We start from the raw sequence: 26164 nt of genomic DNA on the forward strand, positions 1-26164 counted from the left end.
CTTCATCAATGACCTTCCCTCCATCATAAGGTCAGAAGTGGGGATGTTCACTGATGATTGCACCACGTTCTGCATCATTCGTCACTCCTCAGATACTGAAGCAGTCCGTGTTCAAATGCAACAAGATCTGGACAATATGCAGGTTTGGGCTGACAAGTGGCAAGTGACATTCACACCAAACAAATGCCAGGGCAAAGATATCTCCAATAAGAGACAATCTAACCATCTCTCCTTGGCAATCAATGGTGTTACCATTGCTGAGTCCACAACTATCAACATCCTTGGGGTTACTATTGACTAGAAACTCAACTGGACTTGTCACATAAACACAGTGGCTACACGAGCAGATCAAAAGCTAGGAATACTGTGGTGAGTAACTCACCTCCTGGCTCCTCAAAGCCTGTCCACCATCTCCAAGGCACAAGTCAGGAGTGTGATGGAATACTCCCCACTTGCCTGGATGGGTGCAGCCCCGACAACACTCGAGAAGCTTGACACCATAAAGTCGCCCACTTGATTGGCATCACATCCAGAGCATCTATTCCCTTCACCATAGACGCTCAGTAACTGCAGTGTCGTATGCACTGCAGAAATTCACTGAGGCTCCTCAGGCAGAACTTTCCAAACTCATAACTACTTACATTGATAAGGATAAGGGCAACAGATACATAGGAACACCACCACCTGCAAGTTCCTCTTCAAGCCACTCACCATCCTGACTTCGAAATGCATTGGTGTCTCTTTATTGTCGCTGGGTCAAAATCCTGGAACTCCACCCCCACCCCCACATCCCCAGGGCATTGTGGATTTCCTATTGTAGATGGACTGCAGTCGTTCAAGAAGGCAGCTCACTACCACATTATCAAGGGGCAACTAGGTGCAGGTGTTAAAAATACAGCCCCAGCCACTGACGCACATGTCTTAAAAGTAAATATATTAAAAAAGAACACATTCAGACAGTATTTCTGAAGAAGGGCCCAGACCCGAAACATCAGCTTTCCTGCTCCTCTGATGCTGCTTGGCCTGCTGTGTTCATCCAGCTCTACACCTTGTTATCTCAGACTCCAGCATCGGCAGTTCCTACTGCCTCTTCATCCAATACATCCCTGACTCACTTATAATTTTTGTAAAAAAATCACGTACTAGCCCAGTGTTTATTGCCCAGCCCTAATTTCCCGGCCTAATTTCCAAGTTCTCATTCACTTTACAATTCATTGGATGCTCAGTGCACAGGAAGGTAAAGAAAGGCTGAGATGCAATAAACATCCGATTATGTGCAAAGTGAAAAAGAACCAAAAAAGCAAGCTAAGACTCTTAAGGTGAACCCTGTTCCAAAGCAGCAGTTGGGTACTTTCCCTGAGTGCAAAGTGGCCTTTGCAGCAGCATTGAAATGAAAAGTTTCTATCTCACTCCCCTCCCTCTCTCTTTGCCTCTCTCTCCCTGTCTGTCGGTTTCTCTGTCTCTCTCTTTGTCTCTTTCTGTCTCTCTCTAGCTCTCTCTGTCTATTTTTCTGTCCCTCTGCCTTCCTGTCTCCCTGTCTCTCCCTCTGGTTGAGACAGAGAGAGACACAGACAGGCAGACAGAAACTGAGAAAGTATGGAAGTGAAGTGATTAATTGTACTTGAGATAATGATCTTAGGACCTGGGTTCAATAAAATATCAATAAAATCATTAAAAAAGGTTGGAATTAGAGTTACATTGTTGAGACCTCCTTGTTCTTATATTCAAAGCCTTGACGAATAAAAGCACATATCCCACATGCTTTCTTAAACAGCTTATATACCTGACTTGCTGCCTTCAAGGGTCTATGGATTTGCACATAAGGTCTCACTGATCCTCTGTACTTCCTTGGGGCTTACCATTGACTATTTATTCCTTTGCCTTGTTAATGCTCCCAAAATGCATCCTCCCACAATTTCTGAGGATTGAATTCCTTGTCACTGTTTAGCCATTTGATCAGGTTGGCCATGTCATCCTGGGATAAAGATGTGCAGGTTAGCTAAATTGGCCTTACAACAGTGTCCAGAGATGAGCAGGCTCGGTGGATTAGCCATGCGATACGCAGGATTACAGGAATAGGTCAGGGGTTTGGGTCCGTGTGTGATGCTGTTTGGAAGGTTGGTTTGGACTTGGTGGGCCGAATACCCCGTCCGATGAATGAAAGCATGCCGTGTGCCTTCTTGACCACTCTATCCACCTGCGTTGCCACCTTCAGGGCACAATAGACCTGAACACCCAGATCTCAATGTGCATCAATTTTCCCCAGGGCTTTTTCGTTTACCGTATAGTTCCTATTACTACAGGAAGTAGTTGATACCAAACCATTGAATGTATTCAAGAGATGACTAGATGCCCCACTTGAAGTGAATGGGATCCAAGGTTCTGGGGAGAAAGCAGGATTGGGCTATTGAGTTGGACGATTGACCATGATTGTGATGAATGTTGGACCAGGCTTGAAGGGCTGAATGGCCTCCTCCTGTTCCTATCTTCTATGTTTCCCACACAGGCTCATTGAAATTACAACTAAAGGTTATCTTCAGTGATGCCACAGTGCCACAAAGATGCAGAGAATTTGAGTAGGAACCAACGTGGCAGCAATCGCAATATTTATTCCCCTTGATAAGAGGAATAAAACTGCTCACTGATTTGAGGTGTGGTCTGACTAGTGCCTTGCACAGTTTTAACAAGGCCTCCCTATTTTTAAATTCTATTCCCTTTAAAGTAAAGGAATTCAGTCCATTCAGAAGATTCATTTAGATATAAAAACAGCTACTGTACCTCCTTTAATTAAAATGGAATGGGGCAGAAAGCAGGAATCCACAGGCCACTTAGCTTAATATCCACCATGGGGAAATCTTTAGAAGCTATTATTAAAGATGTTTTAACAGGGCACACAGATACGTTCAAGGTAATTAAGCAGAACCAACATGGTTTTTATCACAGGGAAATCATGTGTAACTAATTTCTTCTTTGAAGAAGTAATTTGCGGTAGATAAAGGGAAACCAGTGGATGTATTGTATTTAGATTTCCAGCAGGCATTGAATAAGGCACCACATCAAAGGTTATTGAGGAAAATAAACCTGATGGTTTTGGGGACAATGGGAAATAGAGAGTAGGGATAACCACAGAACCTCTACAGTGTGGAAGCAGGTTATTTGGCCCAATATGTCTACACCACCCCTCCCAAGAGCATCCCACTCAGACCCATCCCCCATGTCTAACCCACATAATGTACACACCCCTGAACACTATGGGCAATTTCCCATGGCCAATCCACCCTAACCTGCACATCTTTGGACTGTGGGAGGAAACCAGAGCACCCGGAGGAAACCCACGCAGACACGGGGAGAATGTGCAAACTCCACACAGAGGGTCACCCGAGGGTGGAATTGAACCCAGGCTCCCTGGCTCTGTGAGGCAGTAGTACTAACCACTGAGCCACTCTGCTAGTGGGTCCTTTCTTTCAGGCTGTCAGGACGTTATGAATGATGTGGTGTGCCACAGGAATTGATGCAGGGGCCTCAACTCTTTACATTTTATCATAATGATTTGGGTGAAGGGTTTGGTAACCATTGCTGACACAAAGATAGGTTGGAAAGTGAGCAATAAAGAGGGCATAAGGAGCCTACAAAGAGATAACCTCCCCACCTACACCCTCTCCACCTATCTTCTTTACTCTCCAACTTCGGTCCGCCTCCCCCTCTCTCCCTATTTATTCCAGTTCCCTCTCCCCATCCCCCTCTCTGATGAAGGGTCTAGGCCCGAAACGTCAGCTTTTGTGCTCCTGAGATGCTGCTTGGCCTGCTGTGTTCATCCAGCCTCACATTTTATTATCTACAAAGAGATATCAATCGGTTCAGTGAGTGGGCAAAGGTCTGGCAAATGGGGCATAATGTGGGAAATTGTGAAATTTTCCATTTTAGCAGAAAGAATGTAAAATGAAGCATATTTTACAAATGGTGAGAGGCTGCCGAGCTCTGAGATGCAGTGAAAGCTCAGCGCACAAGGGTGTGAATCACAGAACAACCACAAGCAACCCATTGTCAGCCAGTAACCCACCCCATTAGCAACTATTCATTCTACCAGGCTGACCTTTACCCATCTTTTTGTCTGCCCAACATTTTTTATCTCTCTCTGGTTCTCCACCTAACATTTACTCTTTCGCCCTCTCCTTACCCCTTCTCAAGCACATATAACAGCCCTTTTCTAGCTGCAAGACAACAAAATGTGAGGCTGGATGAACACAGCAGGCCAAGCAGCATCTCAGGAGCACAAAAGCTGACGTTTTGGGCTTAGACCCTTCATCAGAGAGGGGGATGGGGTGAGGGTTCTGGAATAAATAGGGAGAGAGGGGGAGGCGGACCGAAGATGGAGAGTAAAGAAGATAGGTAGAAAGGAGAGTATAGGTGAGGAGGTAGGGAGGGGATAGGTCTGTCCAGGGAAGACGGACAGGTCAAGGAGGTGGGATGAGGTTAGTAGGTAGATGGGGGTGCGGCTTGGGGTGGGAGGAAGGGATGGGTGAGAGGAAGAACAGGTTGGACTGGTTTTGGGATGCAGTGAGTGGAGTGGAAGAGCTGGGCTGGTTGTGTGGTGCAGTGGGGGGAGGGGACGAACTGGGCTGGTTTAGGGATGCAGTAGGGGAAGGGGAGATTTTGAAACTGGTGAAGTCCACATTGATACCATTGGGCTGCAGAGTTCCCAGGCGGAATATGAGTTGCTGTTCCTGCAACCTTCGGGTGGCATCATTGTGGCAGTGCAGGAGGCCCATGATGGACACGTCATCTAAAGAATGGGAGGGGGAGTGGAAATGGTTTGCGACTGGGAGGTGCAGTAGTTTGTTGCGAACTGAGAGGAGATGTTCTGCAAAGCGGTCTCCAAGCCTCCGCTTGGTTTCCCCAATGTAGAGGAAGCCACACTGGGTACAGTGGATGCAGTATACCACATTGGCAGATGTGCAGGTGAACCTCTGCTTAATGTGGAATGTCATCTTGGGGCCTGGGATAGGGGTGAGGGGTGAGGTGTGGGGGCAAGTGTAGCATTTCCTGCGGTTGCAGGAAAAGGTGCCGGGTGTGGTGGGGTTGGAGGGCAGTGTGGAGCGAACAAGGGAGTCACGGAGAGAGTGTTCTCTCCGGAAAGCAGACAGGGGTGGGGATGGAAAAATGTCTTGGGTGGTGGGGTAGGATTGTAGATGGCGGAAGTGTCGGAGGATGATGCGTTGTATCCGGAGGTTGTTGGGGTGGTGTGTGAGAACGAGGGGGATCCTCTTTGGGCAGTTGTGGCGGGGGCGGGGTGTGAGGGACGTGTTGCGGGAAATACGGGAGACGCAGTCGAGGGCGTTCTCGATCACTGTGGGGGGAAAGTTGCGGTCCTTGAAGAACGTGGACATCTGGGATGTGCGGGAGTGGAATGTCTTATCGTGGGAGCAGATGCGGCAGAGGCGGAGGAATTGGGAATAGGGGATGGAATTTTTGCAGGAGGGTGGGTGGGAGGAGGTGTATTCTAGGTAGCTGTGGGAGTCGGTGGGCTTGAAATGGACATCAGTTACATGCTGGTTACCTGAGATGGAGACTGAGAGGTCCAGGAAGGTGAGGGATGTGCTGGAGATGGCTCAGGTGAACTGAAGGTTGGGGTGGAAGGTGTTGGTGAAGTGGATGAACTGTTCGAGCTCCTCTGGGGAGCAAGAGGCGGCGCCGATACAGTCATCAATGTAACGGAGGAAGAGGTGGGGTTTGGGGCCTGTGTAGGTGCGGAAGAGGGACTGTTCCACGTAACCTACAAAGAGGCAGGCATAGCTGGGGCCCATGCGGGTGCCCATGGCCACCCCCTTAGTCTGTAGGAAGTGGGAGGAGTCAAAAGAGAAGTTGTTGAGGGTGAGGACGAGTTCGGCTAGGCGGATGACGGTGTCGGTGGAGTGGGACTGGTCGGGCCTGCAGGACAGGAAGAAGCGGAGGGCCTTGAGGTCATCTGCATGCAGAATGCAGGTGTATAGGGACTGGACGTCCATGGTGAATATGAGGTGTTGGGGGCCAGGGAATTGGAAGTCCTGGAGGAGGTGGAGGGCGTGGGTGGTGTCACGGACGTAGGTTGGGAGTTCCTGGACCAAGGTGGAGAAAATGGAGTCCAGATAGGTGGAGATGAGTTCGGTGGGGCAGGAGCAGGCTGAGACGATTGGTCGACCGGGGCAGGCAGGTTTGTGGATTTTGGGAAGGAGATAGAAACGGGCCGTGCGGGGTTGGGGAACAATGAGGTTGGAGGCTGTGGGTGGGAGGTCCCCTGAGGTGATGAGGTCATGAATGGTGTTGGAGATGATGGTTTGGTGCTCGGGTGTGGGGTCATGATCGAGAGGGCGGTAGGAGGTGGTGTCGGAGAGTTGGCGTCTGGCCTCGGCGATGTAGAGGTCAGTGCGCCATACTACTACTGCGCCACCCTTGTCTGCGGGTTTGATGGTGAGGTTGGGGTTGGAGCGGAGGGAGCGGAGGGCTGCCCGTTCTGCGGGGGAGAGGTTGGAGTGGGTGAGAGGGGTGGAGAGGTTGAGGCGGTTAATGTCTCGACGGCAGTTGGAGATGAAGAGGTCGAGGGAGGGTAGGAGGCCTGGGGGTGGTGTCCAGGAGGAGGACTTGTGTTGGAAGCGGGTGAAGGGGTCAGTGGAGGGAGGGTTAAGCTCCCGGTTGAAGAAGTAGGCGTGGAGGCGAAGACGGTGGAAAAACTGCTCTATGTCCAATCGTGACTGGTGTTCGTTGATGTGTGGTTGTAGGGGGACAAAGGTGAGCCCCTTGCTCAGGACTGACCGTTCGTCCTCAGTCAGTGGGAGGTCTGGGGGGATGGTGAAGATGCGGCAGGGCACAGTGTGGCTGTCTCCTCTGGGGTTGCTGGCTGTGGAGGTTGTGGGCGGAGCAATGAGGTCGTCGGCCGTGAGCGGGGTTCCATCGGCGTCGGCCGTGGGCGGGGTTCCGTTGGCGTCGGCCGTGGGCGGGGTTCCATCGGCGTCGGCCGTGGGCGGGGTTCCGTTGGCGTCGGCCGTGGGCGGGGTTCCATCGGCGTCGGCCGTGGGCGGGGTTCCGTTGGCGGTGAGAGTGTCGGGGTGGGCGGCAGCAGCGGCTGCGGTGAGGGTGACTGCAGCAGCGGTCCCGGAAGTGGTGTGGCCGGCGGAGGCGGATGTGACGCCATCGGTGGGGTCTCCGGCAGTGTCCTCATGGTCAATGGCGGCGGGTGCATGGTGGGGGAGGGACAGGGACAGACTCGGGATTTGGGAGGCGCAGGAATCCTCTTGTGGGTGGCAGGGGCCAGTGAGTAGGTTGTACTTACGATTTTTGTTGTCCAGTAAAGCTGAGTGGAACTGGCTGTTCAGTCTGTGGATCCTGCGGAGGATAAAAAACAGCAGAGGTCCTTTGCAGGTCTGGAAGAGGGAGGGTCTGAGCTGGGGCAGGCTGGATTGCAGTGTGTGGAGGTGCCGGCGCATGGCTGCGAGTGTCTGTTCCAGGAGTCGCAGGGAGAAACGCTTCTGAAGGGTCTGAATATTCTGGGTGTAGAGGTGGTCAAGGTTGGGGCCAAATTGGGAAGGCTGAAATGTAGACTGTAGTCCCTTGGGGATGATCCGGTTCTGTAGGCAGGTGCTGAGGAAGGTGATGTGGCTGTGGTACCTGGTTTGCTTCAGGACATGGTCGAGCAGTTTCAAGGCCGAAGAGATTATAAGAGAGTTGCAATGGGAGAGAGATTCCCTGAGGTTGGTCCGGAGGGAGGAGGGTAACTTCTTCAGGTTAGGCATCCCTGGAAGAGGCTTCGCAGTGAGGTTAAAATAGTATCAGAGATAAGGGGAGCTGCAGATGCTGGAGAATCCAAGACAACAAAATGTGAGGCTGGATGAACACAGCAGGCCAAACAGCATCCCAGAAGCACAAAAGCTGACGTTTCGGGCCTAGACCCTTCATCAGAGATGGGGATGGGGTGAGGGTTCTGGAATAAATAGGGAGAGAGGGGGAGGCGGACCGAAGATGGAGAGAAAAGAAGATAGGTGGAGAGGAGAGTATAGGTGGGGAGGTAGGGAGGGGATAGGTCTGTCCAGGGAAGACGGACAGGTCAAGGAGGTGGGATGAGGTTAGTAGGTAGATGGGGGTGCGGCTTGGGGTGGGAGGAAGGGATGGGTGAGAGGAAGAACAGGTTGGACTGGTTTTGGGATGCAGTGAGTGGAGTGGAAGAGCTGGGCTGGTTGTGTGGTGCAGTGGGGGGAGGGGACGAACTGGGCTGGTTTAGGGATGCAGTTGGGGAAGGGGAGATTTTGAAACTGGTGAAGTCCACATTGATACCATTAGGCTGCAGGGTTCCCAGGCGGAATATGAGTTGCTGTTCTTTTCTAGCTGCGATCAGTTCTGAAGAAGGGTCACTGGGCCCAAACGTTAACTCTGTTTTCTCACTACAGATGCTGCCACGCTGCTGGGTTTTTGCAGCAATTTCCGATTTTGTATATTAGACTAATATCTGGAATGAGTGGATCCCTTTATGAGGAAAGGCTATAGAGTCAAGGCCTGTATCCTTTGGACTTTAGAAGTGTCAGAAGTGATTTCACTGAAACATATAGGAGTGCAAGGAGACTTGACCAGATGATTCCTTCTGTGGAAGAATCTAGAATGATGGGGTCATATCTTTAAAAAAAGTGGATGCGAATTTAAAGGTAAAACCGTATCCCAGAGAGTAGTGAGTCTTTGGAATTCTCTTCCTTAAAATGAATTGAATGCAGAGTCTTTAAATATTTTTAACGCAGAAGTTGAAGGATGACCTTATAGAAGTTTATAAAATCATGCAGGACTTAGATAAGGTGAATTGCAACGGTTGTTTCCCTATGGTAGGTGAGCTCTAAACTAAAGGGCTTAGGTTGAAGGTGAGAGGAGAAAGACTTAAAAGCGACCTGAGGACAATTTTTTTTCACACAGTGGGTAGCTTGTGTGTGGAATGAATTGCCAGAGGAAGTGGTAGATGAAGGTAAATTTGCATCATTTAAAAGATATTTGGACAGGTACGTGGATAGGAAAGGCTTAGGGGTGTATGGGCCAAATACAGGCAATGGAACTAGTCTAGTTTGGGAAGCTGGTTGGCATGGATGAGTTGGGCCGAAGGGTCTGTGCTCTATGACTCAATGATAGATCCTTCATCGCCAAGGGATGAAAGATTACTAGGGAAATGTGGAGTTGGGGTTAAAATCAGATTAGCCATGTTTGTATTGAATGGTGGAACAGGCTAGAAGGGCTGAGTGGCCTACTCTTGTTCCTTGTTCATATGTTCATTTACCTTTCCTGCTGCTGTCTGAACTTGGATGCTTTTCGTATGTTAATTATTCTCTCTCTGTCCGTCCCTTTCTCTTGGCGAGTAAATGATAACCCTTAAGGAAAATCAGATGTAGAGATACTTCACTGAAATATTTTCCAGGTACTTGCAAACTCTGATCTGCTCATAAACTCTGAAATATGAATTATCATCTTAATAGTAATACCAATGCCTATGTTTAGTTCTGCGCAGTAGTTTGATAATTAGCTTGTCTGTGTTTTTGAAACATAGGTTTGCTTCTAGTAAATGAATTATCTTCAAGTTTGCTGAAGAAACCTCGTAAAAGTCATTTTTCATTCTAGTGATAAAGAGAAACTAATTAATCTGTTTGTCAATTCGTAAATAGTTATACCTTTTCTTATGGAAAATGGAGAAGTGGGACTTGAGTTTGAGCGCTCATTTCCCATCAGAGTTTTACACTGTTCGGAATAGAAAATGCATCAGCAACTTTGTAACAAGTAACAAACAATATTATTGAAGAATTGTTGAAGATAACATCAACAAAGTTCATGGGGAATCACAAATTAATCTCCCTGTGGAAATCTATTTCGATATGAGTTCTTTACCTGCCTAGCTGACAGAGATTATGAACTGCCAGTATGTCCTGTTTTAATTATGTGGACAAAACTCCACATGTAGCCTCACCAATACTCTGTACAGTTGCATCTACACTGACCCATTTTTAAGCTCCAACCCCTGAGCAAATAAGGTTAATAATTTCATTTGTCTTTTTAATTACTTGCTGCTCCTTCATGCTAACTTTTTTGTGCTTAAGCCATAAGTGAATCTCTGGGATGAAGGATTTGACTTATCCACAGTGGATAAACAGGTTAGCCCTTTATGCTTTAGAGTTTAGAAGAATAAATGAATCCCTTATGAACAGCCAGTATATCCTTTCTTAATTACATGGGCCAAAGTGGACACAGAACTCCACACATAGTCTCACCAACACATTGTACAGTTGTAACCAGTTTAACCCATTTTTAAACTCCAAACCCCCAAGCAATTAAGGCTAGAATCCATTTGCTTTTTTAATTACTCCTTCATGCTCCTTCATTCTAACTTTTTGTGTTTCATGCACAAGAACACCTGTATGCTGCACTATAGGAGGCTCATTCCATTTAAATAATAGCCTGCTTTTTGAAATTAAACTTCATCTTCCAAGTTTTTGACCAGTCACTCAGCCTATCTCCTTGCAGATTCCTTATGTCCTCATTAAGACGAATACTCCACTCTATTTTTGTATCATCAGTAAATTTTGAAACCTTTGAAGAGCAGGTGTGCATGCTGGAATGGATAGAGATAGAGGAAGATGATGTGCTGAAAATTTTGTCAAACATTAAGATTGACTAGTCGCCAGGCCCGGACCAGATTTGTCCTCGGCTGCTTTGGGAAGCGAGAAATGAAATTGCTTCGCCACTTGCGAAGATCTTTGCATCCTCGCTCTCCACTGGAGTCGTACCTGAGGACTGGAGAGAGGCAAATGTAATTCCTCTCTTGAAGAAAGGAAATAGGGAAATCCCCGGCAATTATAGACCAGTAAGTCTCACGTCTGTCGTCTGCAAGGTGTTAGAAAGGATTCTGAGGGATAAGATTTATGACCATCTGGAAGAGCATGGCTTGATCAAATACAGTCAACACGGCTTTGTGAGGGGTAGGTCATGCCTCACAAACCTTATCGAGTTTTTTGAGGATGTGACTAGAAAAGTTGATGAGGGTCGAGCTGTGGATGTGGTGTATATGGACTTCAGTAAGGCATTTGATAAGGTTCCCCATGGTAGGCTCATTCAGAAGGTCAGGAGGAATGGGATACAGGGGAACTTAGCTGCTTGGATACAGAATTGGCTGGCCAACAGAAGACAGCGAGTGGTAGTAGAAGGAAAATATTCTGCCTGGAAGTCATTGGTGAGTGGGGTTCCACAGGGCTCTGTCCTTGGGCCTCTACTGTTTGTAATTTTTATTAATGACTTGGATGAGGGCATTGAAGGATGGGTCAGCAAGTTTGCAGACGACACAAAGGTCGGAGGTGTCGTTGACAGTGTAGAGGGCTGTTGTAGGCTGCAGCGGGACATTGACAGGATGCAGAGATGGACTGAGAGGTGGCAGATGGAGTTCAACCTGGATAAATGCGAGGTGATGCATTTTGGAAGGTCGAATTTGAAAGCTGAGTACAGGATTAAGGATAGGATTCTTGGCAGCGTGGAGGAACAGAGGGATCTTAGTGTGCAGATACATAGATCCCTTAAAATGGCCACCCAAGTGGACAGGGTTGTTAAGAAAGCATATGGTGTTTTGGCTTTCATTAACAGGGGGATTGAGTTTAAGAGTCGTGAGATCTTGTTGCAGCTCTATAAAACTTTGGTTAGACCGCACTTGGAATACTGCGTCCAGTTCTGGGCGCCCTATTATAGGAAAGATGTGGATGCTTTGGAGAGGGTTCAGAGGAGGTTTACCAGGATGCTGCCTGGACTGGAGGGCTTATCTTATGAAGAGAGGTTGACTGAGCTCGGTCTCTTTTCATTGGAGAAAAGGAGGAGGAGAGGGGACCTAATTGAGGTATACAAGATAATGAGAGGCATAGATAGAGTTGATAGCCAGAGACTATTTCCCAGGGCAGAAATGGCTAGCACGAGGGGTCATAGTTTTAAGCTGGTTGGTGGGAAGTATCGAGGGGATGTCAGAGGCAGGTTCTTTACGCAGAGAGTTGTGGGAGCATGGAATGCGTTGCCAGCAGCAGTTGTGGAAGCAAGGTCATTGGGGTCATTTAAGAGACTGCTGGACATGTATATGGTCACAGAAATTTGAGGGTGCATACATGAGGATCAATGGTCGGCACAACATTGTGGGCTGAAGGGCCTGTTCTGTGCTGTACTGTTCTATGTTCTATGTTCTATGTTCTATTAGATTCTGCGCCCCCTGCCTCCCCAAATGTGTTAATGTAGGCTGTATGGAGTTGTTAGTGGTGAAGTCTCTCTCTAGAATTGAATACGTGTAAAACGATTGTGTTAGGGAAACTGTTGAATTTTTGCTTTATTGTTGGTGTTCTGTTCTTTCTTACTGTCTCACATATTGTATGTATTTCTGAAAACACTTTTATTTTATTTAGAATAAATACATGTTTTGTGTGGGAATGTTTCTGTGACTAACCACCATTGTAACCAAGTACTCAAATTAAATATATGATTTATCAAGCCAGATTCTTTTCTGGGATCTGACTTGTCCAATTTTAGATCAACCTGGATCATAAAACTCTCCACAAATGCTGCCAGGCATACTGCGTATTTACAGCATTTCCTGTTCTTATTTGTCATAAGCTTGATTTCTCCATTACAGTTTAATCTACATGTCGATAGTCACTCATGAACCTCACCATATATTTGATCTGTACCCAAACTAACGGGCTTTTGAATATTGCTCATTTACTGTCGTACTTGTCATTTCTTCACTTAAATCTACTTGAACCAAATTCGTATCAAATCCATCGCACTTAGCCCTTTTTCAGTTGGGCACCTTTTTAAACATCTGTTTATGGGTTGAGCCATGATAAATGAATCCAGGGATGCTGATTGACAGCTAACTACTAGTGATTTCTAAAATTTTAAACCTGGCAAGTTGACTCTGACAGGTCACGGCATTGTTTTGGGAAATGAAATAGTGAATGCATATTTATTTTATTCCTAATAATTGTAATCACTATTTCCCAAATGTTCCTTCGCTGAAAAATGCTCCATCTCCGTTTCATTCAGTAGACACTGATGCGAATAGCTTCCTCCGTCTGTGAAGTGGAACCATTATTGCCAAGAAGGATCGCCTGCACTCGTTTCAGGAATTCTTCCTCCATATTTGCCCTTTTCACTGTTGTTCTCCTTTCTGTGTTTCAATAATTATGACAAGATGGTGGTGGAATAGGACCCCTGAGCCAGAGCTCATCTACTCCATCCATTTGTTTTCTTTTTGTCTCTCTTTTCGCTTTTCTTTATTTCTATTTTTACCTCCTGCCCTTGGGTACTGTCAGTGATGTTCTGGGTGAAAGCCAATGTGGATGCCAACTCTCATCTTCAGTTTGGACTTGATTCCCAGCATTCCCAGCCTTGAGGTGAAGCCTGGTGAGGTTGGGGGCTGGAAGGACTGTTATTCTATACTCTTATTTATCTAATCTATTCCTTTATTCATTCACAGGATGAATGGCATGGCTGGCTGGGCAGCAATCTTTGCCTATCTCTAAGAGGGCAGTTCAGAGTCAACCACATTGCTGTGTGTCTGCAGTCACATGTTGGCCAGATCAGGTAAGGATGGCAGTTTCCTTCCCTAAAGGACATTGGTGAACCAGATGGGTTTTTCCAACAATCGACAATGGATTCACAGCCATTGTTAGATTCTTAATTCTGGATATTTATCATCTGCTGTGATGGGATTCAAACCCAGGTCCCCAGAACATTATCTACATCTCTGGGTTAATAGCCCAGCGATAATGTTACTGGGCAATTGTCTCCACAGTAGTTGTTGGGCATTTTATTCCTTTATTTTCTAATTTTTCCTGAGAATTCGTGCATAAGAATCTGTACCTATATAACCTAGTACCTAAGATGGTGCTGTAAGTAGTGGATCATAAACTTTTCACTCTAGTGATGTGAATACATGTGACAATAAGTTAATGCTAATTCTAATCAATGCTTTTCCAATTTGGCCTCCTGCATGACCATTTCTACATCTGTCTGCAAAAGAGTTGTTATTTTCTTAAAAGTTCCATTGTGTATAGGTGTCATTTGTTGCCTGCTGCAGGTTTGGAGCCACATGTGGGACAAACCATGTAAGGAATTTGGATTTCTCCTTCCATAAAAGGCATTAATGAAACAAGTGTTTGTCAGAAGGTTAAGGATATTCTGGGGTTCCTGAGCTGGAGCTCATCCACGCTGGCTTTTTCTTTTCTCTTTTCTTGTTTTTCTCTGTTTTCTTTACTCACGTCTTGAGTTTGCTAACATCAGCGGCAGATCTCATGGACCTTGAGCGAGCACAGCTCAGACCTCGAGTTTGACCTGTTTGGAGGAGAATAGGCCCAGCACTGAGCTCAAGTTAGGCCTGTACGGAGGAGAGCTGGCCCAACACAGAGCTCGAGCATTTGTAAAACTGGAGCTGTGGAGGCAGTGGCAGTGATGGAACATGGCAGAGGCTGGGCCCAGCATGAGCCCAGATGGCATCAGGAGCTGATGGCAATGGTGAAGGATGGTGGCAGTGGCAGCCAGTGGTGATGTGATGTTTGGGGCTGAATCCTTATGAGCAGCAGCAAAGCTTGGCATGCCTGGGTGGGTCTTAGGCCAGTGCGGGTGGAAGCATGCCAAGTGTGGGGAGAGTGATATCAAATCCAGTCTTGATTTCTGTATTCAGAAATACAATCAATCTTTACTTGAGCTCTTTACCACACATGTGGGAGAGGTCAGAGACTGCTCTAAAACTGCCTTCCATGTGGCGTACGGTCACCCTCTTAAATACAAGCTCAAATCAGAAGGGAAGTCAATGACATTCTGATTTCTCCAGTGGGATATGGCATTTTTATACATTTTACATTATACATTTATGCATTATTCATACAATAATCGCACGCAACATTGTCATTGTTCCTTCCCTCTTAATCTATGCATTCAATTTTGTGAAACACCTGATCAATGATTGACACTCCTATGGACATCCCCAGGTCCCCCATGACCTCAGTGATAATGGGAACTGCAGATGCTGGAGAACCCAAGACAATAAAATGTGAGATAATAAAATGTGAGGCTGGATGAACACAGCAGGCCAAGCAGCATCTCAGGAGCACAAAAGCTGACGTTTCGGGCCTAGACCCTTCATCAGAGAGGGGGATGGGGGGAGGGAACTGGAATAAATAGGGAGAGAGGGGGAGGCGGACCGAAGATGGAGAGTAAAGAAGATAGGTGGAGAGGGTGTAGGTGGGGAGGTAGGGAGGGGATAGGTCAGTCCAGGGAAGACGGACAGGTCAAGGAGGTGGGATGAGGTTAGTAGGTAGCTGGGGGTGCGGCTTGGGGTGGGAGGAAGGGATGGGTGAGAGGAAGAACCGGTTAGGGAGGCAGAGACAGGTTGGACTGGTTTTGGGATGCAGTGGGTAGAGGGGAAGAGCTGGGCTGGTTGTGTGGTGCAGTGGGTCAACCAGCCCAGTTCATCCCCTCCCCCCACTGCACCACACAACCAGCCCAGCTCTTCCCCTCTACCCACTGCATCCCAAAACCAGTCCAACCTGTCTCTGCCTCCCTAACCGGTTCTTCCTCTCACCCATCCCTTCCTCCCACCCCAAGCCGCACCCCCAGCTACCTACTAACCTCATCCCACCTCCTTGACCTGTCCGTCTTCCCTGGACTGACCTATCCCCTCCCTACCTCCCCACCTACACCCTCTCCACCTATCTTCTTTACTCTCCATCTTCGGTCCGCCTCCCCCTCTCTCCCTATTTATTCCAGTTCCCTCCCCCCATCCCCCTCTCTGATGAAGGGTCTAGGCCCGAAACGTCAGCTTTTGTGCTCCTGAGATGCTGCTTGGCCTGCTGTGTTCATCCAGCCTCACATTTTATTATCTTGGAATCTCCAGCATCTGCAGTTCCCATTATCTCTGATACAATAAAATGTGAGGCTGGATGAGCACAGCAGGCCCAGCAGCATCTCAGGAGCACAAAAGCTGACGTTTCGGGCCTAGACCTTTCATCACAGAGCTCGAGCATTTGTAAAACTGGAGCTGTGGAGGCAGTGGCAGTGATGGAACATGGCAGAGGCTGGGCCCAGCATGAGCCCAGATGGCATCGGGAGCTGATGGCAACGGTGAAGGATGGTGGCAGTGGCAGTCAGTGCTCTGACGAAGGGTCTAGGCCCGAAACGTCAGCTTTTGTGCTCCTGAGATGCTGCTGGGCCTGCTGTGTTCATCCAGCCTCACATTTTATTACCCCCATGACCTCATGATGTTTATGGGACATCATATCATCAGGTCTTGGGATCTTACAATGTACCCCATCAATTTTACTTTCAGACTTAATCATCTCTAAGGACTGCATGAATTGAATTATTCACTGTTATTGCTATCAAATTCTGTTACTCAGCATATATTCTCACTATCCTAATCACAGGAGATACAAAAAGAAATAACCAGGCGTAGAGCTGGATGAACACAGCAGGCCGAGCAGCCTCGGAGGAGCAGGAAAGCTGACGTTTCGGATCTGGACCCTTCTTCAGAAACTCTCCAGATACAAAAGGAGTTTAGCTCTTACTGATTGCTTAAGATTCATAATATTAGTTTTAATATGAAAAGTTTTATTGTTACACCTACAGTTAGCTTTCTTTCCCTAATGAGTTGTGAGCGTTTTCTTCTCCCTGTGTTATATTTGCCTATCACTTAAGGATGTTTGAATTCAATGATAAAGTTTACTATCCTCATTACTAGACATACAATGTAATGTTTGACATTTTAACTTTATTTCTTTATTTTTCTACTTTTTTGGTAAGAAGACTGGAGTGCTGATCTTTTTACTTCCCTCTTTACCTCTCTATTTCTGGAACTAAGATTAGGTACCTAGTTACTTTGGACCTAAGTGTGTGGTGACATTGTACACTTTTCACTGTACTCTTGTACACCATACTTGAGTACATGTGACAATAAAATCTAAATCTAAATCTAAATTTGACATGTCCACAATGAATCTTGCCAATCTTTGCAGATGCACCATATCCTACCCAGCATGGTATGGCAACTGCTCTGCGCAAGGTGGCCAGGAATTACAGAGAGTTGTGAATGCAGCCCAGTCCATCACACAGGTGTGAAGCCTCTTCCAGGGATGCCTAACCTGAAGAAGTTACCCTCCTCCCTCCGGACAAACCCCAGGGGTTCTCTCTCCCACTGCAACTCTCTTATCCTCTCCACCTATCTTCTTCTCTATCCGTATTCGATCCGCCTCCCCCTCTCTCCGTCTTTATTTCAGAACCCTCTTCCCCTCCTCCATTTCTGACGAAGGGTCTAGGCCCAAAACATCAGCTTTCCTGCTCCTCTGATGCTGCTTGGCCTGCTGTGTTCATCCAGCTCCACACTTTGTGCTCTCTCTCAATCTTTCTTCCACTGAGTCAGCAGCATTAGCACCATGTTGTTATTGAAAGATGGGGATTGAGGGGGGACCTGATTGAGGCCTACAAAATCATGAGGGGTATAGACAGGGTGGATAGTAAAAAGCTTTTTCCCCCAGAGTGGGGGCCTCAATTACTCGGGGTCATGAGTTCAAGGTGAGAGAGGAAAGGTTTAAGGGAGATATGCGTGGAAAGTTCTTTACGCAGAGGGTGGTGGGTGCCTGGAACACGTTGCCAGCGGAGGTGGGAGACGCAGGCATGATAGCGTCATTTGAGATGTATCTAGACAGATCCATGACTGGGCAGGGAGCAGAGGGATACCGATCCTTGGAAAATAGGCGACAGGTTTAGATCAAGGATCTGGATCAGCACAGGCTTGGAGGGCCAAAGGGCCTGTCCCTGTGCTGTAATTTTCTTCGTTCTTTAGTTAGAGTGCATGTTATCTGTAACTAACACCAGTCTGTGAGAGCACAACATCAGTTAGAGATAAGCATTAAGAACTCCAGGAACATTTCAATAATGGGCGTGAAAGCAGTGATGAAGCTTATCAAGAACACATGAAATTATGTAACTCAAAAGATAAAATATATTTAATGTGACATGAGGGGAACACAGGGGAAGCTGAGTTGTAAAGTGTGTAAATTCCACAGCGACGAAACTTGGAGATCCTGATATTGGCCACAGGTATGTAACATTCAGCTTATAGTAAGCTGTAGGTGTTTGACTCAGTGTGTTAGAAATAGTTTTTGATCTATGGAAAGTACATCATTACAAAAACATATTTTGCTGTCCAAATGTCTTTAAAAAAAGGAGGGAGTGAGGCAAAAACTATCAGTCTATTAGCCCAACTTCTACTATTAGAGAAGTATTGGAATCTATTATTAAGGAAGTAATCGAAGCTCACTTGGAAAATCATAATCTAATCAAGCAGACGCAGCATTGCTTCATGAAGGGGAGATTATGTCCGACTAATTTATTTGAGGTTTTTGAGGAAGTCTGAACCAAAGTGCATCGAGGGGAACCAAGAGATGTGTTGTATTTGGACTTCCAGTATACATTGGACAATATATCTCGCAAAAAGCTAACTTATAAGATGAGAGCCCATGGTCTTGCAGGCAGTAGATTGGCAAGGATAGAGAATTGACTAAGTGGCAGGAGGGGGTTAGACAGCCAGTGATGTTCTGTAGGGATCAGAGCTGGGACCTCAATTATTTTGAATAGATATTAAAGGCTTGGAAAAAGGATGTGAATGCACTGTGGTCATATTTGAAGATGACACTTAAAGATGTGGAAAGGCAGGTTCTGAGAGAGATACATTGCTAGAGGGATGGAGTTTAAAAGCAGGGAGGCTATGCTGCAGCTGTATAGGGTCCTGGTGAGGCCATACCTGGAGTATTGTGAGCAGTTTTGGTCTCCTTACTTCTGAAAAGATATACTAGTACTGGACGGGGTGCAGAGGAGATTCACTCGGTCGATTCCAGAGTTGAGAGCGTTGGATTATGAGGAGAGATTGAGTAGGCTGGGATTATACTCATTGGAATTCAGAAGAATGAGGACAACATCGAGGGCCGAAGGGCCTGTACTGTGCTGTAATGTTCTATGTTCTATGTTCTATGACAGATCTTATAGAAACATATAAGATTATGAAGGGAATAGATAAGGTGGAGGTAGGGAGGTTGTTTCCGCTATCAGGTGAAACTAGGACGAGGGGGCATAGCCTCAAAATAAAGGGAAGCAGATACAGGACAGAGATCAGGAGGAACTTCTTCACCCAAAGGGTTGTGAATCTGTGGAATTCCCTGCCCAGTGAAGTGGTTGAAGCTACCTCGCTGAATGTGTTTAAGGCGAGGCTAGATAAATTTTTGAACAGTAAAGGAATTAAGGGTTATGGTGAGTCGGGGGGTAAGTGGAGCTGAGTCTCAAAAAGATCAGCCATGATCTTATTAAATGGTGGGGCAGGCTCGAGGGGCCGGATGGCCTACTCCTGCTCCTAGTTCTTCTGGTCTTATGTTCTAAAACAGTTTACAGAGGACAGGTTAAGTAAATGGTCAAAAAGTTGGTAAATGGAATATAATGTGGGTAAGTGCAAAGTTGTTTATTTTGGAAGGAAGAACAAATGAACAGAAAATTATTTAAATGGGGAAAAACTGCAGAACACAAAGGGACGTGAGAGTACTTGAGCATGGAACACAGAAAGCTAGCACATAGGTGCAGCGGGTAATCAGGAAGGCTAATGGAATACTGGGCCTTATATCAAGGGGGTTAGAGTATAAGAGTAGGGAAGTCTTACTTCAGGCATTGGAATGCAGGTTCATAGTTCCTTGAAAGTGGAATTGTAGGTAGTTAGGGTGGTGAAGAAGGCGTTTGGTATGTGTGCCTTTTTGGGTCAGTACATTGAGTATAGGAGTTGGGAAGTCATGTTACGGATGTACAGGACACTGTTGCGGCCACTTTTGGAATGTTGTGTGCTATTCTGGGCATCTCCTTTAGGAAGGATGTTGTGAAACTAGAAAGGGTTCAGAAAAGATTTACGAGGATGTTGCCAGGATTAGAGGGTATGAGCTATAAGGAGAGCCTGAATAGAAACATAGATATATAGAAACATGGATACACAGAAACATAGAATTTCAGAGCAGGAAGAGGCTATTCGGCCTTTCGAGACTACTATACCATTCATCAGGATCATGGCTGATCATCCAACTCAACAGCCTAATCCTGCTTTCTCCCCATAACCTTTGATCCCATTTGCCCCAAGTTCTATATCTACTCGCCTCTTGAATACATTCAATGTTTTGGCATCAACTACTTCCTGTGGTAATGAATTCCACAGGGTCCCACTCTTTGGGTGAAGAAATGTCTCCTTATCTCTAAATGTTCTACCTGGAATCCTCAGTCTGGGGCTATTTTCTTTGGAGTGTCAGAGGCTGAGGGGTGACCTTATTGAGGTTTACTAAAATCATGAGGGACATGTATAGCGTAAGTAAGCAAGGTCTGCACCCGACCCGTTATAGCCTTCCAGACTATAGCTTCTTGTAAGTAAAAGTCAATCCTTCATTCTTCTACATCAAAAGTAAGCTAATGCTGTTCAGTATTTTATGAGGGGTATGGATATGCTGCCTTCAATATCTTTTGAATACACTCAGTGACAGCTTTTTGTGGTAGAAGATTTTATGGGTTGACTAAGTTGGGTGAAGAAATGTTTCCTCATCTCAGTCCTAAACGGCCTACTTTGTGTGCTCAGACTATGTCCTCTGATTCTAGACTCCCCAACCAGGGGAAGTATTGTCCCTGTATCAAGCCTGTACAGCCCTGTTAGGATAGGATAGAATCTCTACACGGTGGAAACAGGCCCTTCGGCCCAACTAGTCCACACTTACACCCGGAGCATCCCACCCAGACCCATTCCCCACTACCCACCTAATCTACACACCCCCTGAACACTACAGGCAATTTAGCATGACCAATTGACCTGAACCTGCATGTCTTTGGGCTGTGGGAGGAAACCCATGCAGACATGGGGAGAATGTGCAAACTCCACAAAGACAGTTGCCCAAGCTTGGAATCAAACCCAGGTCCCTGGCACTGTGAGGCAGCAGTGCTAACCACTGAGCCACCGTGCCGCCTGTTAGGGCTTTATACATTTCAATGAGATCTCTGCTCTAACCCTAATGAATACAAATCCTGTCAACCTGATCTCTCCTTACAATGTCAGCCCAGTCATGCAACCTTCACTGATCTCCTTCTATGACAAGTATGCTCTTACAAAACCACACACAATACTCTAAGTCGGGTCTAGCCAGAGCCCTATACAGCTGCAGAAAGACATCATTACTTCTGAACATTGATCCTTCTGCAACAGAGGCCAGCATACAATTTGCCTTCTTAATTGCTTGCTCTACCTGCCTGTCTACGTTCATTGACTGATGTACAAAGACACTCAGATCCCTTCATACATGCACAGCTCCCAATATATCACCATTTAAACTGCAGATGCTGTAAGTCAGGAACAAAAACAGAAGTTGCTGGAAAAGCTCAGCAGATCTGGCAGCATCTGTGAAGAAAACAAGAGAGTTAATGTTTCAGACCTGGTGACCCTTGCTAATGGTCTGGTGACCATTTAACTAATCCTCTGTCTTTCTTTCTTCTGCAGTGAAGTGTAGGACCTCACCTTCGCCCATATTATTCTGGCCATGTATTTCAGCAATTTAGAATTAGATTTTATTGTCATGTGTGCTCAAGTACAGGGATACATGAGTACAGCGAAAAATGTACAAAGTCAGCATTCCCAGGGCCATGCAAAGGTGACTCGATATAAAATCTTAGATATAAAGGGGAGGCAATGGCCTAGTGGTATTATCACTGGACTGTTGACCCAGATAATATTCTGGGGACCTGGGTTCGATTCTCGCAGATTCTCCATGGCAGATGGTGGAATTTGAATTCAATAAATATCTGGAATTAAGAATCTAACAATAACCACGAATCCATTGCCGATTGTTGTTAAAAGCCCATCTGGTTCACCAATGTCCTTTAGGGAAGGAAACTGCCATCCTTACCTGGTGTGGCCTACACGTGACTCCAGACCCACAGCAATGTTGTTGGCTCTTAACCACCCTCTGGGCAACAAATGCTGTCTGGCCAGCGACACCCTCATCCTGTAAATGAATAAAGCAAAAAAAAGAGTAGAAAATAAATAAATTAGAAGTTCACCTTTGCAGTTCTTCTTAGGAGTTTGGCCTTGGGCCTGAATCTGGGCCCTTCCACTCCAACACCAGCAGGAAGCCTCGACCCCTTTGCCTTGCTGCCCATCGCCATCTTGCCTCTACCGATCACACGGCCTCCATGAGTTTGGGTTGGGCAGATCGCGGCAATGCAGCCGCTGCTGAAGCTGCTGGGCTCCGCACCGGGCACAGGGCCCAAACCTGTTTCCCTCCTCCACCATCAGGAAAACATTCCTGCCTCCCTCCTCCACTGCCGGGAGCACAAACCTGACTTGCTCCACTGCTGCTGGGGAGAAGCCCGCATCAGATGCTCTAGACACCTTGAAGCTTCCACATACGGTAAGTAAGGTTAAAGTGATAAAAAAAAGCAGAGAAAGAAGCAGAATAAGTAGTCATGGATGGAGCAGATGAGCTCCAGGCAGGAGCCCTTACGCTGTGCTGCTACTCCTCTGACATCTCCCAGTATGTCCACCTACTCAACTTATGTCCCTGAAGTCCCCTCCTATCGTCACAACCCTGAATTCCACCTAATTTTATGTCAATATATGTATACATTTAAAATCATGGTTTCAGAAAGACTTGAGAAGTTAATGACTAAAAGCACTTATATAGATAGGTTAAAACCCTCATGCACTAGTTCAGAATTCAAAGTCTAAAATAAATGATATTGATATTTATAAACTACACATCTTACCTCACACCAGCGCTGATCTCTGAGTTTACCGTGTCCAATCCAAGAAATCTGTCTTTACTCCAATTGTTTTATCAGACTATTTGCAGAATTTTTCAGCAATTCTTATCTGATGTATAGATGCATGAATTTTATGATAAGCTTCCTCTTAAATTCCATATAATAGAAATCCTTTATCTACCTCATCCGTCATTATTTCAAGAAATCTCTAACTGTTATTGGGATAAGTCCATGTTGAGTAACCTTGATCAACATATTGCATTATGAGTGCTTAATTCCTGATCTATTTTTTGTTTCTTTCAAGACTGGAGAGCATAACCATGATATAGACTCTAGTGATTTGTTTGGTAACTGGTACTCTTACAGTCACCCTGACATAAGTCCCGTACCTTTGTGGTTAGTGGCTTTTAGATCTCTGGCTGTTACCTATTGTCTGGTGTATCAGGGAACATGACCATAGCAATTATCATCCTTTACAATCAACACATAATATTATTCACAGAGCTAATGCAATAAATCTTCACTGATTCTCAATATTGAGATTATCTTCTGCATAAAGATTCATGTGGGTATCTTAACCCATTTGGTGTCATTAACTTAAGACAAATGTTAAAAAGAAGGATTGATGCTAGTAAATCCACCCATGGCATCTCAGAGGCTTTGATGGACAGGACCACAAGATATAGCACCAACTGGGGAAAAGATTGTTTCAGAGAGAGTAGGAACTGCAGATGCGGGAGAATCTGAGATAACAAGGTGTGGAGCTGGAGGAACACAGCAGGCCAAGCAGCATCTCAGGAGCAGGAAAGCTGACGTTTCGGGCCTAAACCCTTCTTCAGCTTTCCTGCTCCTATGATGCTGCTTGGCCTGCTGTGTTCAACCAGCTCCACACCTTGCTATCTGGGGGAAAAAATCTCTCAGCTTTACTTCATTTCAGTTGCACTGTTGAGAGCTTTTGGAATCTTTTAGACTTTCATCTGCTCAAATGTCATTCTTCTAAATGCTAGTGATTGAGGGCCAGTTTGGCCCTTCTTCCACCTTAATGTCCATTCAATTTACCTGTCAATACCTCTTTGCAGCGTCCATGAATCCTATTTATAAGTCACATTGCAGCTTAGCTGTATCATGAACCCATCAGAAATGTTTCAATAATATTCAAAGGAGATGAGGGTTATGTGAGGGAGGGGAGAGGAGGAGGTTGTAGTGAGGGGAGTGAGAATGAGGCAGGCAGCAAAATCCCAACCCAATTAACCGTAATGGATGGCAAAGCAGATTCAAGGGCCAAATGGCCTACTCCTGCTCATTAGCCCTTTGTTCCTGCATGCCTTTAGTATTCTCTTTGTGTGCCTAGTTGCAAATTTTAAAAAAGAGTCATATTTTGGCTTTGTTTTGTGTCTTTAGCTGCAGCTACTGTTTGCTTTCAGAAAGACACAAACCAAACAACCTGTCTGACAATTATGCTGATCATGGCAAAGTTGACAATGACCTAAACACATTTTCCATGGAAAACAAATCAATCCACACAACACTGGCTATTGTCTATATATTGTCCTCACTGCCTGACTTTCTTTCTTTCAGAAAATGGACAGCCAGAAATTTGAATTTGGCGATCTCGATTTTGATAATATGTTTGAAGATTATACAAATGCTTACGACTACATTATTGACCCAGACGTGTCGCCCTGTTACTCTGAAGTGAATGAATCAATCAACACAGCTCTGGCTGTTATCTACAGCCTGGTGTGCTTCCTCGCTGTGACAGGGAACATTATTGTAATGATTGTCCTACTTTATGATCGACGTACCATATCATCCACAGACACCTACCTGCTACATCTGGCAGTGGCTGATCTGCTCTTTGCTGTGACCCTGCCTTTTTGGGCAGTGGATGCTGTATCTGGCTGGGTGTTTGGTGATGCCATGTGTAAAATTATCAGCATGTTACAGGAGATTAACTTCTACAGTGGGATTTTATTGCTGGCTTGTATCAGTATTTATCATTTTTTGATAACTATTTCCTCCAACCAGACTTACAGGTGGAACACACCATTTCGAACTCAGCTGGTCTGCATAACTGTTTGGTTGCTGGCCATTCTTCTATCTTTACCGGTTCTGTATAAGGGCAAATATACTCCCCCTAATGCCAACAGAAAGATATGTTACAAGATACTTGATGGTGAACCAGGAGAAACATGGAAAGTGCAGATCAGGTCTTTGCGTCATTTTATTGGCTTTCTCATCCTACTGGCTGTCATCATTTTCTGCTACAGCGTGACAATCCTGAAACGGTATCACTCAAAGGGATTTCAGAAACACAAAGCCATGAATATAATCACAGTGGTGGTGTTGGCTTTTGTAATTTTTTGGCTGCCGTACAATATTACTATATTCACTGATACACTATTGAGGACCAAATTCATTGCTGATAATTGTGAGAAACGTAATCATATTGATAGGGCTCTAGTTGCAACTCAAAGTTTGGGATTCCTGCACAGCTGTATTAATCCAGTTGTATATGGTCTCCTCTGGGTGAAATTCAGGAGGAACCTCATCAACCTCTTAGCCATGAACTGAATTGTTAAATTCATTGAGGAGACACAGAATGAGACATCCATCTTCTGCTCCTCCACTTCAACCAATCAGGAAACGGGCAACTGAGCTATTTAAGAATTAAGTGATTGAATGAAAGTTCTGTCACGGGTTTTTGGGTATGAACAAAGTAAACAAATTGTTTCTTGGATGATTTGTTGTGTTGGTATCCAATTCACAATGATCAGAAATGAGTTTTGAGTTTTTCCCACAATGTGCCCGCTGTTGCTCCAATCTCCATTACACTGTCTGCTTAATCTTTTGATTAATTACTTTCTACCTGTGTATTCAGTCTCATTGTTTGCAAAGATCTGCTTTCATTCAGCCTATTGTGACTATGTCTCTTGATTGGGGGAGTCAATTAGTCCCGCTCCAGTGTTCTTGAACTATACACACACACTGTTCTGAGGAAGGGTCACTGGACCCGAAATGTTAATTCTGTTTTCTCCTCCACAGATGCTGCCAGACCTACTGAGCTTTTCCAGCAACATCTGTTTCTGTTCCTGATTTACAGCATCTGCAGTTCTTTTGGTTTTTCTTTAACTATAGTTGTGCAAAAGTTGCCTCATTAAGTATTTATTCAATTTATCTTCAACATGTACCATTAAATAGGCTTTTACTTCCCTTTCAAGCTGTGTGGACATGTCAACCAGCTAACAAAAAATATTCTCAACTTCCCTTTAGCCCTTTTGCTAGTTAACCTAAATCTGTCTCCACTGGGGACTGACCT

General features: G+C 45.7%; 1 protein-coding gene across 1 annotated transcript; it reads left to right on the forward strand.

Annotated features, from left to right (window-relative positions):
• Positions 1–18021: 18021 nt before the first annotated feature.
• On the forward strand, positions 18022–25758 carry LOC125454263 (C-X-C chemokine receptor type 2-like). Its single transcript, XM_048534856.2, has 2 exons — positions 18022–18117; positions 24424–25758. Exon 2 carries the CDS (start codon positions 24427–24429, stop codon positions 25417–25419), a length of 993 nt encoding a protein of 330 aa, XP_048390813.1. The 5' UTR covers positions 18022–18117; positions 24424–24426; the 3' UTR covers positions 25420–25758.
• Positions 25759–26164: the final 406 nt, after the last annotated feature.

The sequence above is a fragment of the Stegostoma tigrinum genome, chromosome 7, assembly GCF_030684315.1.
Source record: "Stegostoma tigrinum isolate sSteTig4 chromosome 7, sSteTig4.hap1, whole genome shotgun sequence".
NCBI classification, from domain to species: Eukaryota; Metazoa; Chordata; class Chondrichthyes; order Orectolobiformes; family Stegostomatidae; genus Stegostoma; species Stegostoma tigrinum.

What these genes read in the sequence shown, in the direction of transcription:
- LOC125454263 (XM_048534856.2), top strand. Translation starts at nt 24,427, where the DNA reads ATGGACAGCCAGAAATTTGAATTTGGCGATCTCGATTTTGATAATATG.